This window comes from Scyliorhinus torazame, chromosome 12, assembly GCF_047496885.1.
Source record: "Scyliorhinus torazame isolate Kashiwa2021f chromosome 12, sScyTor2.1, whole genome shotgun sequence".
Taxonomy (NCBI): Eukaryota; Metazoa; Chordata; class Chondrichthyes; order Carcharhiniformes; family Scyliorhinidae; genus Scyliorhinus; species Scyliorhinus torazame.
Genome location: NC_092718.1, coordinates 144,510,576 through 144,527,927, shown reverse-complemented (window position 1 = coordinate 144,527,927; position 17,352 = coordinate 144,510,576). Strand labels below are relative to the sequence as shown.

Sequence of the window (17,352 nt, the reverse complement as noted above, 5' to 3'; positions counted from 1 at the left end):
CACGGTGATTAAGGCACTGCACAGCATCTTCACCCTGTTCGGTTTCCCTGCTTATATCCACAGCGACCGGGGTACATCGTTCATGAGCGATGAACTGCGTCAGTATCTGCTCAGCAAAGGCATCGCCTCGAGCAGAACGACCAGCTATAACCCACGGGGAAACGGGCAGGTGGAGAGGGAGAACGCGACCGTGTGGAAGGCTGTCCTTCTGGCCCTGCGGTCGAGAAATCTCCCAACCACCCGCTGGCAGGAGGTCCTACCCGATGCCCTACACTCCATTAGGTCACTCCTCTGCACGGCCACAAATGAGACCCCTCATGAGCGATTGTTTCTCTTCCCCAGGAAGTCTACCTCCGGGGTCTCGCTTCCACCTTGGCTGACGGCTCCGGGACCTGTTCTTCTCCAGAGGCACGCGAGGAGCCATAAAACGGACCCCCTAGTTGAAAAGGTCCGACTGCTCCACGCCAACCCCAGTTACGCCTACGTGGAGTACTCCGACGGCAGGCAAGATACGGTTTCCCTCCGGGATCTGGCGCCCGCTGGATCCTCCACCACAGACGCCCCTTCCCGCGCCGCTCCCCTGCAGGACCCGTCGCCCCCTACAACACACCCCCTTCCGGCCCTACCACCCGTTGGTGAGCTCCTACCGTGCGCCCCCCCTTGCACACCCCTTTACACACCCCGCTGGCGACGGCTCCGCTACCCCCGGCCCTGCCTAGTTCCTCTGCCCCGACCCGGACCGAAGCTCCGACCGCTGTGCTCCCGGATGTGCCCTCAACCGGGACGTCCGTGCCCGCCGCACCACCGCCCGAACTGAGGAGATCGAGGAGGACGATCCGGCCGCCGAGACGGATGGACCTATGATGGCACTTCACCCCCGCCAGACTCCTTTTTAAACAGGGGGTGAATGTGATGAACGGTTACTGCCTTATCATCATGTAAGGTGATGTCCCCTTTAAGACCAGGCTTGGAACCCTGGGGACTCCGCCTCTGGCTCCGCCCATCTGGGAGCCATACATAAAGGCCTGCCTCATGGTCTGTATAGCAGTCAGCTCTCGTCCAAATCTGTAGCATAGTTATTAGCCTAATAAAGCCTTCTTTACAGTTTAATCTCTAAGCATCATTATTGAGGGTACCTCAGGAGGCTTTAGAGAGAGTGCAGAAGTGATTTACCAGGATGTTGCCTGGTATGGAGGGTATTAGCTATGAGGAGAAGTTGAATAAACTTGGTTTGTTCTCGCTGGAACTAAGGAGGTTGAGGGGCGATCTGATAGAGGTCTACAAAATTATGAGGGGCATAGACAGAGTGGATAGTCAGAGGCTTTTTCCCAGGGTAGAGGGGTCAATTACTAGGGGGCATAGGTTTAAGGTGCGAGGGGCAAGGTTTAGAGGAGATGTACGAGGTAAGTTTTTTAACACAGAGGGTAGTGGATGCCTGGAACTCGCTGCCGGAGGAAGTGGTGGAAGCACGGACGATAGTGACGTTTAAGGGGCATCTTGACAATTACATGAATAGGATAGGAATAGAGGGATACGGACCCCGGAAGTGTAGAAGATTTTTAGACGGGCAGCATGGTCGGCGCAGGCTTGGAGGGCCGAAGGGTTGTTCCGCTGGCAGGGGGGCTTCGGCGGGGACTGGTGGGGGTGGCGAGGGGGGGTAGTTTTAGCGGCCGCCGCTATGCTGTACGGCGCGGCACCCGCCATGCGTGGCCATGGACCCGGCCATTCTACATCCATATCGGCAGGTAAAGCTGGGCTTTACAGCGCCAACCTTTTGGTCATAGCCGCAGAATCAGAGAATCCAATCAGAGAATTCATAGCACAACATTTGGAAAGCAGTAGTATAATTCTGATTTTGATTTTGGTGTGATTCTCCACTCCCACGCCGAAGTTGTCGTGCCGTCGTGAACGCCGTCGAGGTTCACGACGGCGCAGAACGGCCCCGGTCCCGACCGATTCAGGCCCTGACAATGGGCCAGTATCAGGCCCCTGTCATCTACACGCGCCCGGCCTTGTCTCCCACGTAAAAGCGGCGCCGCATAGATGACGCGGCCGGTGCCGCATAACGGACGTCATCCGCGCATGTGTGGTTGTCGCCCTGTCTAAATCCGCCCCGCAAGAAGATGGGGGACGGATCTTGCGGGGCCGCGGAAGGAAGGAGGTCCTCCTTCAGAGAGGATGGCCCGACGATCGGTGGGCACCGATCGCGGGCCACCCCACATTCCAGGTGAAGCCCGGTGCAGGATCCCCCCTCGCCCCCCCCACAGGCCGCCCCCCCTAGCGTTCACGCACCGCCCACGACTGCAGCGACCAGGTGTGGACGGCGCCGGGGGGAACCCGCCGTTTTGGCCTGGCCGCTCGGCCCATCCGGGCCTCAAAATAGCGGGGGTGCTGCAGAATCGCCATTTTGGGTGTCTCCGGCGATTCTCCGGCCTGCGAAACTCGACCGGGCCGTTCCCGCCGCTTGGGAGAATCGCGGGAGGGCGTCGGACCGGCGCCCCCGGACATTTTGGCGGCCCAGGCGAATCTCCCAACCGGCGTGGGAGTGGAGAATCGCGCCCCCTATATTCCTATACTCGAATCCTCTCACTATCAAGGTCAACATATAATTTGCCTTCTTTATCGCCTGCTTTACCTGAGTGCTTACTTTCAGCGACTGATGTACGAGGACACAAAGTTCTCACTGATTAGCCACCTCTCCCAATTTACACCCCCCCATTCAAATTATCAGCCTTCCTATTTTTCCGTGGTACCCCACTAATCACTACCTGCCAATTGGAAAAAGACCCATTTATTCCAACATTTTGCTTCCTGTCTGCTAACCAGCTATCTATCCATCTCAACACACCACCCGTAATCCCATGTGCTTTAACTTTACATAGTAATCTGCTATGTGAGACATTGTTGAAAGCCTTCTCAAAGTCTAAATGAACCAAATGCACTGGTTCTCCCTGGTCAACTCTAACTTACATCTCCAAAGAATTCCAGCAGATTTGTGAAGCATGATTTCCTTTTCGTAAATCCATGCTGACTTTGTCTGATTATACTACTGCTTTCCAAATGTTGTGCTATGAAACCCTTGATAACTGACTCTAGTAACCTCCCTTATACCGACATTAAGCTCATTGGTCTGTACCATAAAAATATTTGAAACAAACCCAGGGTTTAATGACAAAAGTCACTAGCAAGTTTAAAGTTCAACAATGTGTTCACTACATTAAGTTTGTTTTTATAAAAGCAAACACAGGGATTGTTTCCAAGGAGGGGCAGTTCTCATTGAACTGAAAGAAAACAACAGAAATCACAGACAATTCCAGTTTAGAGAATAGAAAAATATACCAGGCTGAAGGAAAAGCACTCCTGAATATCTTCCATCTCCCACTCTCTCATACATAGTTATCCGGCAAGATGCAAGCTCAAACTCTGGGTTTAATGTTAAGAATATTGCTGTAGGGGCGGCACGCGGCGGAGTAGTTAACACTGGGACTACGGCGCTGAGGACCTGGGTTCGAATCACGGCCCTGGGTCACTCTCCATGTGGAGTTTGCACATTTTCCCCGTGTAAGCGTGGGTTTCACCCCCACAATCCAAAGATGTGCAGGTTAGGTGGATTGGTCATGCTAAATTACCCATTAATTGGAAAATCCTTTTTTGGGGGTACTCTAAATTTAAAAAAAAAGAATATTGCTACAGTGTACAGAAACACTGAATCAGCCTCAACTTCCTTCAGTTACTCCAACCCCACCAACCACATCACTGCAAATTGAAGAGAAATTCAGTCCTAATACAACTATCAGTTTGATGTACAACAGGAGGCTCAGGGTGCTCAAAACTGGTGGTGCAGGCAGAATGGGCACTTTAGCATAAACTAATCAGAGAACTAGTGACTCAATTGGCCACAAACTCAAGTACCTTCAGTTGTCTTAACTGTTGCAAGATCATGTAGTCTGGCATGTTGTCAAAGAGCCCATCTGTCGCCGTTAGAATGATGTCACCCACTTCGACATTGAATGTGGAACCTTCTGCTGTTTCAGGGCTGTAGAATACAAAAAAACACTGCAGATGAGCAAAGAGATTTAGACATTCAAGTACAGAAATCACTAAGCGCTAGTTGGAGCTGTAAAAAGGCCAATGGCACATTTGCATGACTTCAAGGGAACAGAATACAAAGGGGTGGAAGCTATGCTAAAGTTATATAAATTCATAGGCGAGACTGCATCTTGAATATTGCATTAAGTTCTGGCATGCACCTTTCAGAGGACACAATGCTTTGGATAAGGTGCATCGCAGAATTGCCTGAATGATATGGAACTAAAAAAAGGGTTAAATGAGGATCACTTTATTTCTTAGATATACAAGCCTTACCATCAAATAAACAACTGTTCCAATCAACAACTGCTCCCATGAACCGTAAATAGTCAGGGCCGCTGATAATTTACAGTTCAACAGTTAGACAGTTAGACATGTCCGAGAGCTGACATTATTTCTTATTGGCTAGGGCGATTTTGAAGAGTTCGTAGACAACATAGTTTTTCTTCCCTTGAGTATAGAAGATTAAGGCATAAGCTAATTGAGGTTTAAGATAATTAAAAGATTTGATAGGAAGATAGTTTCTCCCTATCTCCTCTGGTGAGAGAGCCCAGAACAATAAAATTTGAGCTCGGTCATTCTAGGTGTTTTCAAAGGGTAGTGCAATTTTGGAAATGTCCCCATACCACCTCCAACACAGTCACGAGACTAGAAGTAACCTATTAGGCAAGAGTACTAAGGGATTATGGAACCAAAGCAATCTTTAAAATAATTGTCCCTGGGCTGGTAAAGCCAGCATTTATTGAAGGGCTCGTGAGGGCATTTCTGAGGAAATTTCAGAGTCAACCACATTGCTGTGGGTCTGGAGTCACGTGGACCAGACTGTGTAAGAACAGTAGATTTTCTTCCCCTGAAGGATGACAATCTGATAGTTTCATTGATAATCATTAATCTATCGCTTTAGTCCAGATTTACTAATCAAATCTAAATTCCCCTTGTTGCTCCGGTGTGATTTCAGATTAATATCTCCAGAGCATTAGTCTGGATTATGAGCATTCAGTAACATTAACCACCATGCACCTACGGAGTCGAGATACAAACCAGTCATGAACCAATTGAATGGCACAACATGCTTGAGGGACTGAATTGCTTTTCCCAGCTCCTAGGAGCACACACTGTGGAATGAGCAATGGAGAGTGGCTATGTCAAAATTGCTGCCGTGCCCATGTGGAAAGCAATTTAATTTTGGCATTGCACCAGTTATGTCATTGCACAGAGTACAGACAGGGTCCAACCATGAAGACTGTACCATTACTGGGCAGTTAGGACAGTAGCGGGCACCAAGACTAAGGGAAAAATTACACGGTTTGGTTGCTGGTCTGAAGAGATGTGACAGTCTGTGACACATGGAAAACTGCAATTGAAAAATGCCAATTACAAAAGCAACTTTCATTAGGTCCATAGAAAATGATTCACTGAACCATGTAATAAGCTGTTGATAGCTTGAGTTTTGCTAATTACCTATCAGCGAACCGCAGCAGATCCAACAAACACCTTTCAATTGCAAGCCTGTCCTTAAGACCCCTAAGCAAGCAACAGCGGTCTGCAACATTCCATTATCACAGCCCATCCACCAAAGGTTATTATGATCCCGGACCAGACCACATTATTTTCTAGGATACCGAACAGGAACCCCAATCATTTTTTTTTGTAAGACTGTGAGGAAAGACTACTTTGCTCCAGGAGTGAGCCAATGCAAAAATAGGGATATGGTATATTAAAATCAAACTTCATTAGGGGAAGCGTGGACCAGGACTGAACGGCGCCAGCTGCAGCCTCTCAGGGGAGGCCGGTCAATCCTGGGAGACCAGTAGATACCGGGCAAGCTCGCCTAAGTAGGTTTCAACCCTGCCTAGAATAGAATAGAGTCCATACAGTGCAGGAGGCCATTCAGTCCATTGTGTCTGCACCGACACTCTGAAAGAGCACGCTACCTAGGCCCACTCTTCCATCCATCCCTGTAACCCTGCAGCCCCAATTAACCTTTTAGACACTCAGGTACAATTTAGCATAGCCAATTCACCTAACCTGCATATCTTTGAACTGCGGGAGGAAACCGGAACATCCGGAGGAAACCCACGCAGAGACGCGGAGAAAGCGCAAATTCCACACAGTTACTGGGTCCCTGGCGCTATGAGGCAATAGTGCTAACCACTGTACCACTTGCCATTTGGTCATGCTCATTTTTGAACAGGATTTTGATTCCAACGCCTCCGATATCTGGTACATCTCACGAGGCATTAAAAAAACCCTGGGATTACTTGCCCAGCATCTACCGGCTGCATCGCGCTCTCGCTCGAGTGCAATGTGGCTGGTAGATCACGCCCAATGTCTCTAATTATTTACTCTCCAGAAATCATAACAAAACCTATTAGACCTCTCACACAAGCGTGGTTTGAAATAATTTCTTTTAAACCAGGATTTTTAAAAAAATATTACTTTAACAGGCATAGAGACACCCTAACACAGGCTTTTAAATCCATCACTGCACCAAGATACAGATAATACATACACACACACACATACATATAAATAATATATGCACACCAATTTCTTAAATTCATCACACAGTGGACCATGGCTGCAGTATGTACCATCTGATGCACGTAAGCAACTTGCCAAGGCTTCTTCAGCTGCACCTCCCAAACTCTCAGCATCGTCCAGTTAGAAGGACAAGGGCAACTGGCTCGTTAGAATTACATTACCTGACTGTTTTGTTATTTGTTCATGGATTGCGAGTGTTGCTAGCAAGGCCAGCCATTATTTCCCATCTCCAATTAACCTCGAGGTGATGGTGGTGAGCCACTATCTTGAACTGCTGCAGTCTGTGGGGTGTATGTACATCCACAGTGCTATACTTAGGACTGTCCCTGATTAAACCTTGCCTCTCCAAGCAGGATTCATTCTGTCCTTCAGAAATTTCTCCAATAGTTTCCCTACCACCAATGAGACATCTACTGGTCTACAATTTCCTGGTTTATCTCTTACACCCATCTTGAACAGTGGAACCACATTAGTTGTCCTCCAGTCCTTTGCATCTCTGTGCAAGAGAGGAATTAAAAATTTGGGTCAGAGGCCCTGCAATTTCCTCCCATAGCAGCCTGGGATACAACTCATCATTCCCTGGGGATTTGTCCATTTTTGAGCCTAATAAAATCTCCATTATCTCCTCACTCCCAATGTCAAGCTGCTAAAGAACCTCACAGTCCCTTTATGAAATCTGCACACACATCCTCCCTCTCCAAAGTGAAGACAGATCTGAAGTGCTTGTTTAACACTCTACCCATGTCATCTGGCTAATCTCTCGCATTACCCCCTTGGTCCCTAATGGGTCCTACTCTTTCCCCGGTTATCCTCTTCCCTTTGACATACTCACGTAACTATACTTATGGCCGACACGGTGGCACTGTGGTTACCATTGCTGCTTCACAGCACCAGGGACCCAGGTTTAATTAACCCCTGTAGAATTAATTCGATGACAGCTTGGTAAGATGGTATAATTACTGGGAGAAGCCAAGGTGTCAGGCACTTTTTCAGAAAAGCAGTTCAGTTTAGATTAGTTTGAGATGTGAGCAGAAGTCAGTTCAGATAAAAGATATTATATGCCTGTAGATAGATTAGCAGTTTCTTTGTAGGTAGTTCCGAAGAATGTGGTTAGAGCGTGGTGAGCTGAAACAAGCTGAAGCAGCTTTTGAAGAAACACAGCCAGAGTTTCACATCGATCTGACAGGATTCATGTATTTTATTTAAAACAGTCTCAAAGACATCTCCATAAAGCAGGTGTTCTTGAGTGCTTACTGCGGTTAACAGTGGATTGAGAGTTGTAGCCATCTGGGGTGGCCACTTACAACAAGAAACATGGACGTTCGCAAAGCCTAAGGGGAAATGTGGACAATGTAAGATTCAGACAGGCACAGAGCCTGAATGTATATTTGTGAGCAAAGAATCCAGACAGCATCAAAACCCCCAACCGATTAGCACTTTAATGACCCATCTCCGTAACAAAGGATTGATACTCAGGTAACCGATACAAGTCCAGACATTTTGGTGCAACTTCCTGTACTCAGGAAGCATAAACAACAGGGTCAATGACCGCTTAGGACGCTCCCAGCCATCAAGGCACCCGCCCCTTTATTGGCTCAGATCGAAGGCAGTGATCGAGCACTGCCCAATTAATGGGGTCCAACCTAAGGACCGCCCAAAAGAGCACAAAACTCCCCAAGGATAAAGAGAGACACTGCCATGTGTTCAATCTCTTTTGGACCTGGCGCTCCGGCAACGTCCAACTCCAATTGCAGCAGCACCAGAAGCAAGTTCAAGTTCAACGCCCGCTACCAGACGGATGAGCCCAGCTGAACCGCAGTTACTTCTCCAGACCCAGTAGATCCAGATTCGAACAAAGGCCACTGTTCCTCTGACCTAAGCCGGGTGCCTGAAGTTAAGTACAGGTTGTCATAGTTGTTAGGTGTAGTTTAACTAGTAGTGTTTATGTTGTATGTGTAAGTTAATCTTGTGAGATCTTGAACTAACTAACTGGTTGTTTTGCTCTTTGATCGATATCCGGTTGAACCTCGTGGCAGTATCATTTGATACCTGGCGACTCTGAAAGCATATCGTATCGATATCTAAAGAAAGCAGGGCAACCTTATTGACTGCCATATTTACAGCAAGTAAGAAAGGCGACAGAGTGGAGATGCTTTTTTTTTTGTTTGAGTGGGAAAACAGATAGCAGTTAAGGATTACTGTATTCACTGTATTAAGGGGTAATTATAAGCTATTTTCTGGTGTGATGTTAAAGATATTGGGCCTGATTCTCCGGCCTCGTTGCACTCTCGCTCAAGTGAAACGAGGCCGGTGAACAGTGGGAGAAGGCAAAAACGAGAACCGCGCCAGATGCCAAACAGTTTGAGGCACAACCGGCCCATTCCCATTGGCAAAATCGGGATCTCGCCGTAGCGTGATGAGAAACCAACTTAAGCCCCATTTCCATACAATAAATGGAAGCCACCCCGTATCCAATGGCCTCCCTGGCAAGTGGTCACGCCGGCGCTGACTAGTATCCCTTTTTAAAAAGGTGAACCTGGCGGAGGAGCTTCTGTGGGGAGCAGAGGAGGCGAGTAGCCATCATTGATCACAGGCAAAGAGCCAGTGGGCACTGAGCTTGCCACCCCAGTGCTCGGCGGGGCTGCAGGGCCCTTGGCTGGGTGTGGGGAACCCAGGCTGGGGATGGGGAACCCTCCGCAGGGGTGAGCTGCCATGGGAGGATGGGGTGGGAGGCGCTGAGGGGGCAACTGCATGTGGCACCACCATGCCAATGCTTGGATCGTGTTTATGTGTTCCGGGGACAACTCCAGTTCCTGCCCGTCTGCCCCAACAACCACCCATAACCCACACCGACTGCTGAGGCCTCTGGCAGTGTGTCTGAAGGCTATTGCTAAAAGGGAATTGGCAATCGTGGTTAAGTTAGCACATCACACAACCCAAGTGGATTCCCGTAGGTGGCGGGCAATGTAGCATGTGGGAGCCAATGCCCAGCATCCCAATCAGGCTGTGATGCCTGGACACTGTGCCTGAACACTGCGGGAGGCAACACCACACACGCAGCAGCCAACAGCCGAACACCCAGGGGATAGGGCACGGCCCCGGGGACATGACTACAGCTGGAGGGTGGGTGAGTGCTACAGTGGGGAAACCAGCGCCCGGTCCAGCTGATGTTATAAGCTGGTGTCCAGGGGCAGCATGGTGGCGCAGTGGTTAGCACTGCTGCCTCACGGCGCAGCTTAGGAAGGCGAGGGGTGCGATTTATGAGCACGGGGAGAGAGCCAGTAGAATGCTGGCACAGCAACTGAGGAAGAGGGAGGCCGCCAGGGATATAGGGAAAGTAGTTGACGGGGGGGGGGGGGGGGGGGGGCTTGGTAGGAGATCCGGCTGGGCTGAACAAGGTGTTCAGGGACTTCTATAGTAAGCTTTATACCTTGGAACCCCACGTGGGGCCGGAGGGGATGAGGCGCTTTCTGGATGGACTGACCTTCCCAAAAGTGGGTAGGGGGTTGAGAGACAGGCTGGGGGCCCCGATTAGGACCGAAGAAATATTGGAGGGCTTGAGGGCCATGCAATCGGGTAAAGCCCTGGGGCCGGATGGATATCCAGTGGAGTTCTATACAAAGTTCTCTGAGATAGTGGGGCCGGTTAGGGTTAGAGTTTTTAATGAGACAGAGGGGTTTTACCCCCGACGATGTCACAGGCCACCATCTCCCTGATATTGAAACGGGACAAAGACCCGGAGGCATGTGGGTCCTATAGGCCGATCTCTCTGCTCAATGTAGATGCAAAAATACAAAAGAACAAAGAACAAAGAAATGTACAGCACAGGAACAGGCCCTTCGGCCCTCCAAGCCCGTGCCGACCATACTGCCCGACTAAACTACAATCTTCTACACTTCCTGGGTCCGTATCCTTCTATTCCCATCCTATTCATATATTTGTCAAGATGCCCCTTAAATGTCCCTATCGTCCCTGCCTCCACTACCTCCTCCGGTAGTGAGTTCCAGGCACCCACTACCCTCTGCGTAAAAAAACTTGCCTCGTACATCTACTCTAAACTTTGCCCCTCTCACCTTAAACCTATGCCCCCTAGTAATTGACCCCTCTACCCTTGGGAAAAGCCTCTGACTATCCACTCTGTCTATGCCCCTCATAATTTTGTATACCTCTATCAGGTCGCCCCTCAACCTCCTTCGTTCCAGTGAGAACAAACCGAGTTTATTCAATCGCTCCTCATAGCTTATGCCCTCCATACCAGGCAACATTCTGGTAAATCTCTTCTGCACCCTCTCTAAAGCCTCCACATCCTTCTGGTAGTGTGGCGACCAGAATTGAACACTATACTCCAAGTGTGGCCTAACTAAGGTTCTATACAGCTGCAACATGACTTGCCAATTCTTATACTCAATGCCCCGGCCAATGAAGGCAAGCATGCCGTATGCCTTCTTGACTACCTTCTCCACCTGTGTAGCCCCTTTCAATGACCTGTGGACCTGTACTCCTAGATCTCTTTGACTTTCAATACTCTTGAGGGTTCTACCATTCACTGTATATTCCCTACCTGCATTAGCCCTTCCAAAATGCATTACCTCACATTTGTCCAGGTTAAACTCCATCTGCCATCTCTCCGCCCAAGTCTCCAGACAATCTAAATCCTGCTGTATCCTCAGACAGTCCTCATCGCTATCCGCAATTCCACCAACCTTTGTGTCGTCTGCAAACTTACTAATCAGACCAGTTACATTTTCCTCCAAATCATTTATATATACTACAAAGAGCAAAGGTCCCAGCACTGATCCCTGTGGAACACCACTGGTCACAGCCCTCCAATTAGAAAAGCATCCCTCCATTGCTACCCTCTGCCTTCTATGGCCTAGCCAGTTCTGTATCCACCTTGCCAGTTCACCCCTGATCCCGTGTGACTTCACCTTTTGTACTAGTCTACCATGAGGGACCTTGTCAAAGGCCTTACTGAAGTCCATATAGACAACATCTACTGCCCTACCTGCATCAATCATCCTAGTGACCTCCTCGAAAAACTCTATCAAGTTAGTGAGACACGACCTCCCCTTCACAAAACCGTGCTGCCTCTCACTAATATGTCCATTTGCTTCCAAATGGGAGTAGATCCTGTCTCGAAGAATTCTCTCCAGTAATTTCCCTACCACTGAAGTAAGGCTCACCGGCCTGTAGTTCCCGGGATTATCCCTGCCACCCTTCTTAAACAGAGGAACAACATTGGCTATTCTCCAGTCCTCCGGGACATCCCCTGAAGACAGCGAGGATCCAAAGATTTCTGTCAAGGCCTCAGCAATTTCCTCTCCAGCCTCCTTCAGTATTCTGGGGTAGATCCCATCCGGCCCTGGGGACTTATCTACCTTAATATTTTTTAAGACACCCAACACCTCGTCTTTTTGGATCACAATGTGACCCAGGCTATACTGGCCAAGCACTCGGCTGCTAGGATTGAGGACTGTGTGCCGGACGTTATTATGGAAGATCAAACCGGGTTCGTCAAGTGCAGGCAGTTGGTGACCAACCTAAGAAGGCTGCTGAATGTGATGCCCCGGAGAGTAGGGAGGTAGAGGTAGTTGTGGCAATGGATGCCGAGAAGGCTTTTGACCGGGTTGAGTGGGACTATTTATGGGAGGTGCTGGGACGATTTGGGTTCGGGGAAGGCTTTATCGACTGGGTTAGGCTGCTGTACCAGGCTCCGGTGGCTAGTGTAAGGACGAATAGGACGACGTCCGACTATTTTAGACTGTACCGAGGAACAAGGCAGGGGTGCCCCCTCTCCCCACTGCTGTTTGTGCTCGCAAAAGGGCCGCTGGCAATTGCCCTGAGAGCTTCTAGAGGTTGGAAGGGGACAGTTTTAGATACTTAGGGATACAGGTGGCGCGGGACTGGGGTCGGTTGCACAAGTTGAACTTATCTTGGTTGGTGGAGCAAATGAGGGTCGAGTTCTGGAGGTGGGATGCGCTCCCACTTACACTACCGGGGCGAGTGCAGACGGTTAAAATGATGATCCTCCCGAGATTCCTGTTCGTATTCAGTGTCTCCCATTTTCATTCCGCGGTCCTTCTTCAAGAAGGTCAATAAAATGATTATGGGAATTGTGTGGGCGGGAAAGTCCCCGCGGGTGAGGAAGGTGATGCTTGAGAGGAACCGAGGGGAAGTGGGGCTGGCGCTGCCAAACTTTAGTAATTACTACTGGGCGGCCAACATAGCTATGATAAGGAAGTGGACGGTGGGAGCGGGATCGGTTTGGGGGCAGATGGAGGCCGCTTCGTGCAGGGGCACCAGTTTGGCAGCCCTGGTTACGGCGCCCCTACCACTCCCGCTGGCGCGGTACTCCACCAGCCCTATAGTGCTGGCGACTTTGCAGATCTGGTGCCAATGGAGAAGGCACATAGGGGAAGTGAGAGCATCAGTTTGGTCCCCAATTTGCGACAATCACCGGTTTGCCCCGGGGAATATGGACGGTGGGTTCTGAACATGGCGGAGGGCTGGGATTGAGAGGGTGGAGGATCTGTTCTTGGAAGGGAGCTTCCCGAGCACGAGGGCGCTGGAGGAGAAATTTGGGCTGGCGAGAGGGAATGATTTCAGGTACTTGCAGATGCGGGACTTTCCACGCAGACAGATTCCATCCTTCCCACGCCTGCTACTTAGGGGAATCCAGGACAGGCTAGTGTCCAGTGGATGGGTGGGGGAGGGGAGGGTCTCAGATATATACAAAGAACTTATGGGGGCAGAGGAGACGCAGACCGAGGAGCTGAAGCTTAAGTGGGAAAAGGAGCTCGGAGGTGAGATAGAAGAGGGCTTATGTGCGGAAGCATTGGGCAGGGTTAACACGACCGCAACATGCGCTAGGCTCAGCCTGATTGAATTCAAGGTCGTCCACCGGGCCCACATGACAGTGGCCCGGATGAGTAAATTCTTTGGACTGGAGGACAGGTGCGACAGATGTGCAGGAGGACCAGCGAACCATGCCCACATGTTCTGGGCATGTTCAAAACTCAGGGGGTATGGCAGGGATTCGTGGACATTATGTCCAGGGTACTGAAAACAAGGGTGGTGATGGGTCCAGAGGTGGAAATTTCCCAAGAGTCCAGGAGAGAGAGGCTGACATTTTGGCCTTTGCTTCCTTGGTAGCCCGCCGACGAATTCTGCTGGCATGAAGGGACTCAAAGCCCCGAAGTCGGAGGCCTGGCTATCGCATACGGCGAGCTTTCTCGGTCTGGAGAAAATTAAATTCGCTCTGAGAGGGTCACTGTCAGGGTTCGCCCAGAGGTGGCAACCATTTATCTGAGGGGGGGGTTAAGGCAACGTAGATTAGGTGGGTAGTTAGGAGGGTCCTTGGAGGAGGGAAGCTGGTTTTTGCACTATGTTGATTATTCTTTGCACACTGTTGTATTGTTGTTGTTTACCAGGCCAAAATGCCTCAATAAAATTGTTTATCAAAAAAAGGGTCCAACAGGTTTGTTTCGAATCACTAGCTTTCAGAGCACTGCTCCTTCCTCAGGTGAATGAAGAGGTAGGTTCCAGAAACATATGTATATATATCTATATATATATATATATATATATAGACATATATATATAGACAGTCAAAGATTCAATACAATACTTTGAATGCAAGTCTTTGCAGGTAATTAAGTCGACAGGTCCAGACGGAGCAACTGGAGAGAGGGATAATCACAGGTTAAAGAGGTGTGAATTGTCTCAAGCCAGGATAGTTGGTAGGATTTCGCAAGCCCAGGCCAGACGGTGGGGGGTGAATGTAGTGCGACATGAACCTAAGGTCCCGGTTGAGGTCGTACTCATGTGTGTGGAACTTGGCTATAAGTTTCTGCTCGGCGATTCTGCGTTGTCACGCGTACTGAAGGCTGCCTTGGAGAACACTTACCCGAAGATCAGAGGCTGAATGCCCAACGCCGGCATCTCCACATCATAGGAATAAGGAGCAGAACTAGGAGAAGTAGGAAAATCTGCCTTTCAAGCTTACTCTGCCATTCAATCAAATCATGACTGATTTGGAAAAAATGGTGGACTGGTGGAAAAAATTGCTGCAGCAGCTGGGGCACTGCAGCACCAACGCTGCAGATCAGAATACTGACGTCAATATTAGCCAATGCCTTGGCAAACAGACTAGGCCAGAAAGGCTCAATGGTCACACCAGCTGTTTTAATCAGGGCATTGAGTTTGTCTTCGGTGACAGTGACCTCATTGTTGTGCAGGATGAGCGTGCTGTAGATACAGACGAGTTCCGAGGTGGAGGCCATGGCGCTGGATCTCTGCGGGTGGATCCGATGGTGCGAGTCGCCGGGGGGGAAAATCGGCCTTAGCTTCGTTCAGAAGAACTGAGCACTTCCGAACCGGGCAGAGCGCGCAGCAGCCGGCTTTTAACTATGCCGGCTGCGAGCGGCCTTTTTACCATATAAAACAAATGCGGTCGCACTGCGCATGCGTGCCTGCTCATCGGTGCGCATGCGCAAAATTCTGCGCATGCGCATCGATGAGCGGGACGCACGTGCAGTGCGGCCGCATTTTTTTAATATGGCAAAAAGGCCGCTCGCAGCCGGCATAGTTAAAAGTCGGCTGCTGCGGCTTTTGCGCCCGAATTTGCGCAATCGGGAGCGCCGCGACGGACGGATGCGCATCCCTCCCGACACGACTGTGAAGATCACTACGGTACACCTCAGAACCCCCCGTCGGGGACTTGGAGATGAAACGGTCCGTTGATGGACTGGACATGCCAGTCGTGGGGGATGACAGACGGAGGGAGTTGGAAGCACCACTAGGATTGGGAGAGGTCATGGAGAGCATCAACTCCATGCAGGCGGAGAAGGCGCCGGGGCCCGACGGGTTCCTGGCGGACTTCTAATAAACATTTGCGACAACACTGGCCCCGCACCTACGCAGACTCACTAGCGAGGGGCACCCTGCCTCCAATGCTAACACAGGCCACCACATCGCTGATACCAAAAAGGACAAAGGCCCAATGGAGTGTGGATCATACAGACCCATTTCGCTGCTCAATGTAGACACGAAAATACTAACAAAAGTCCTGGCTAAGTGGCTGGAGAATTGCGTACCAGAGGTGGTCGCAAAAGACCAGACAGGCTTTGTTATGGGTAGACAGCTAACTGCGAACATCAGACGGCTGCTGCCATCCAGGGAGAGAACACCAGAGGTGATCGTCTCCGTGGACGCAGAAAAGGCCTTTGACAGAGTCAAGTGGAAGTATCTCATTGAGGTACGAGAGCAGATTGGACTAGCGACAGCATTCACCTGATGGGTGAAACCCCTATACAACGCCCCCAAGGCAAGCGTACGGACCAACGCGACCAGCTCTGAATATTACCAGCTGCACAAAGGCACAAGGCAGGCATGCCCGCTTCTGTTCGCCCTGGCAATCGAGGCGCTGGCTAGCGCCCTGAGAGCAGCAAGAGATTGGAAGGGAATCCAAAGAGGGGACAGAGAGCACAAAAGCTCACTCTATGTGGATGACCTGCTTCTCTACACCTCGGACCTGCAAAGTGGTACAAAATAAATCATGAAGTCTCTGGGAAGGTTCGGAGCCTGCTCGGGCTACAAACTCAACCTGGGCAAAAGCAAAGTTTTCCCGGTAACCCGAGAGGGGCAAGGGCAGAGCTGGAGTGACTATCATTTAAAATCGCCCAAAACAAATTCTGCAACCTGGGGATCCAGATTATTCATGACTGGACAGGGATCCACAAGTAGAACCTGACCAGTCTGGCGGAGGAAGTTAAAAGGACTTACTCAGATGTGATGCACTCCCACTTTCCCTGGCGGGGAATTTCGCAGATGATCAAAATGAACATTCTGCCCAGGTTCCTCTTCCTGTTTAGTCCATACCAATCTACATCCCCAAGGCCTTTCTTCATTGAATAGACATGATCATTGTGTGTGTGTGTGTGCGAGGGGGGGGGTGGGAGAAAGAATCCAAGAATTCCCAAAACAGTGCTACAAAGGAGAAGGAGCATGGGAGGCCTGGCCCTCCCGAACTTGCAATACTACCACTGGGCAGCCACAGAGGAAAGAATGAGGGGATAGGTGAAGGACCCAGACACAGAATGAGCGAGGGTGGGATGGAGGAGTCCTCCTGTACAGGAACGACCCTCCGGGCCCTCGGCACAGCAGCGCTCCCATCCCCACTTACGAAACCCTCAACAAGCCCAATCGTAGTAGCGATCCGGAGAACTTGGAACTAGATGAGGCAACATTTTGGTCTGACCGATGTGTCCATCATGGCCCACAAGAGCGGCAACCATAGGTTGCACCAGCCATGCTTGATGCCACCTTCAAGAAGTGGAGACGGGGGGGGTGGGGGGGCGCTGATGGTTTGGGACTTTTACACATGAGATAGACTAGTAACTTTAGAGAGATTGGAACTGCCAAATGGGAACGAACTCCGACATCTGCAGTTCAAAAACTTTCTCCGCAAGGAGGCAACTACATACCCACAAACCCCGAGAAGCTAGAGGAGTTACTGGGCGGAGATAGTCTGGGGAAGGGAGATTGTACGGATGACTCTTAGAAAGGACAAAGTGCACACTGGATGAGACACGGGAAAAATTGGATGAAGAGCTAGGGATGGAAATAGGGTGGGGACTCTGGAGCAAAGCACTGAGCAGGGCCAACTCACCTCCAGATGCACAAGGCTAAGCCTCATGCAGCTGAAATTGGTGCACAGAG

General features: G+C 50.1%; 1 protein-coding gene across 2 annotated transcripts in view; it reads right to left on the bottom strand.

Annotated features, from left to right (window-relative positions):
* LOC140386632 (protein phosphatase PTC7 homolog) overlaps nt 1–17,352 on the bottom strand; it is a 256,860-nt gene that overhangs the window by 25,069 nt on the left and 214,439 nt on the right. For both annotated transcript variants that reach the window (XM_072469126.1, XM_072469127.1), the window contains one exon: nt 3,913–4,036. In XM_072469126.1, the coding sequence (XP_072325227.1) occupies nt 3,913–4,036 (124 nt within the window). The remainder of the gene's footprint in view (nt 1–3,912; nt 4,037–17,352) is intronic.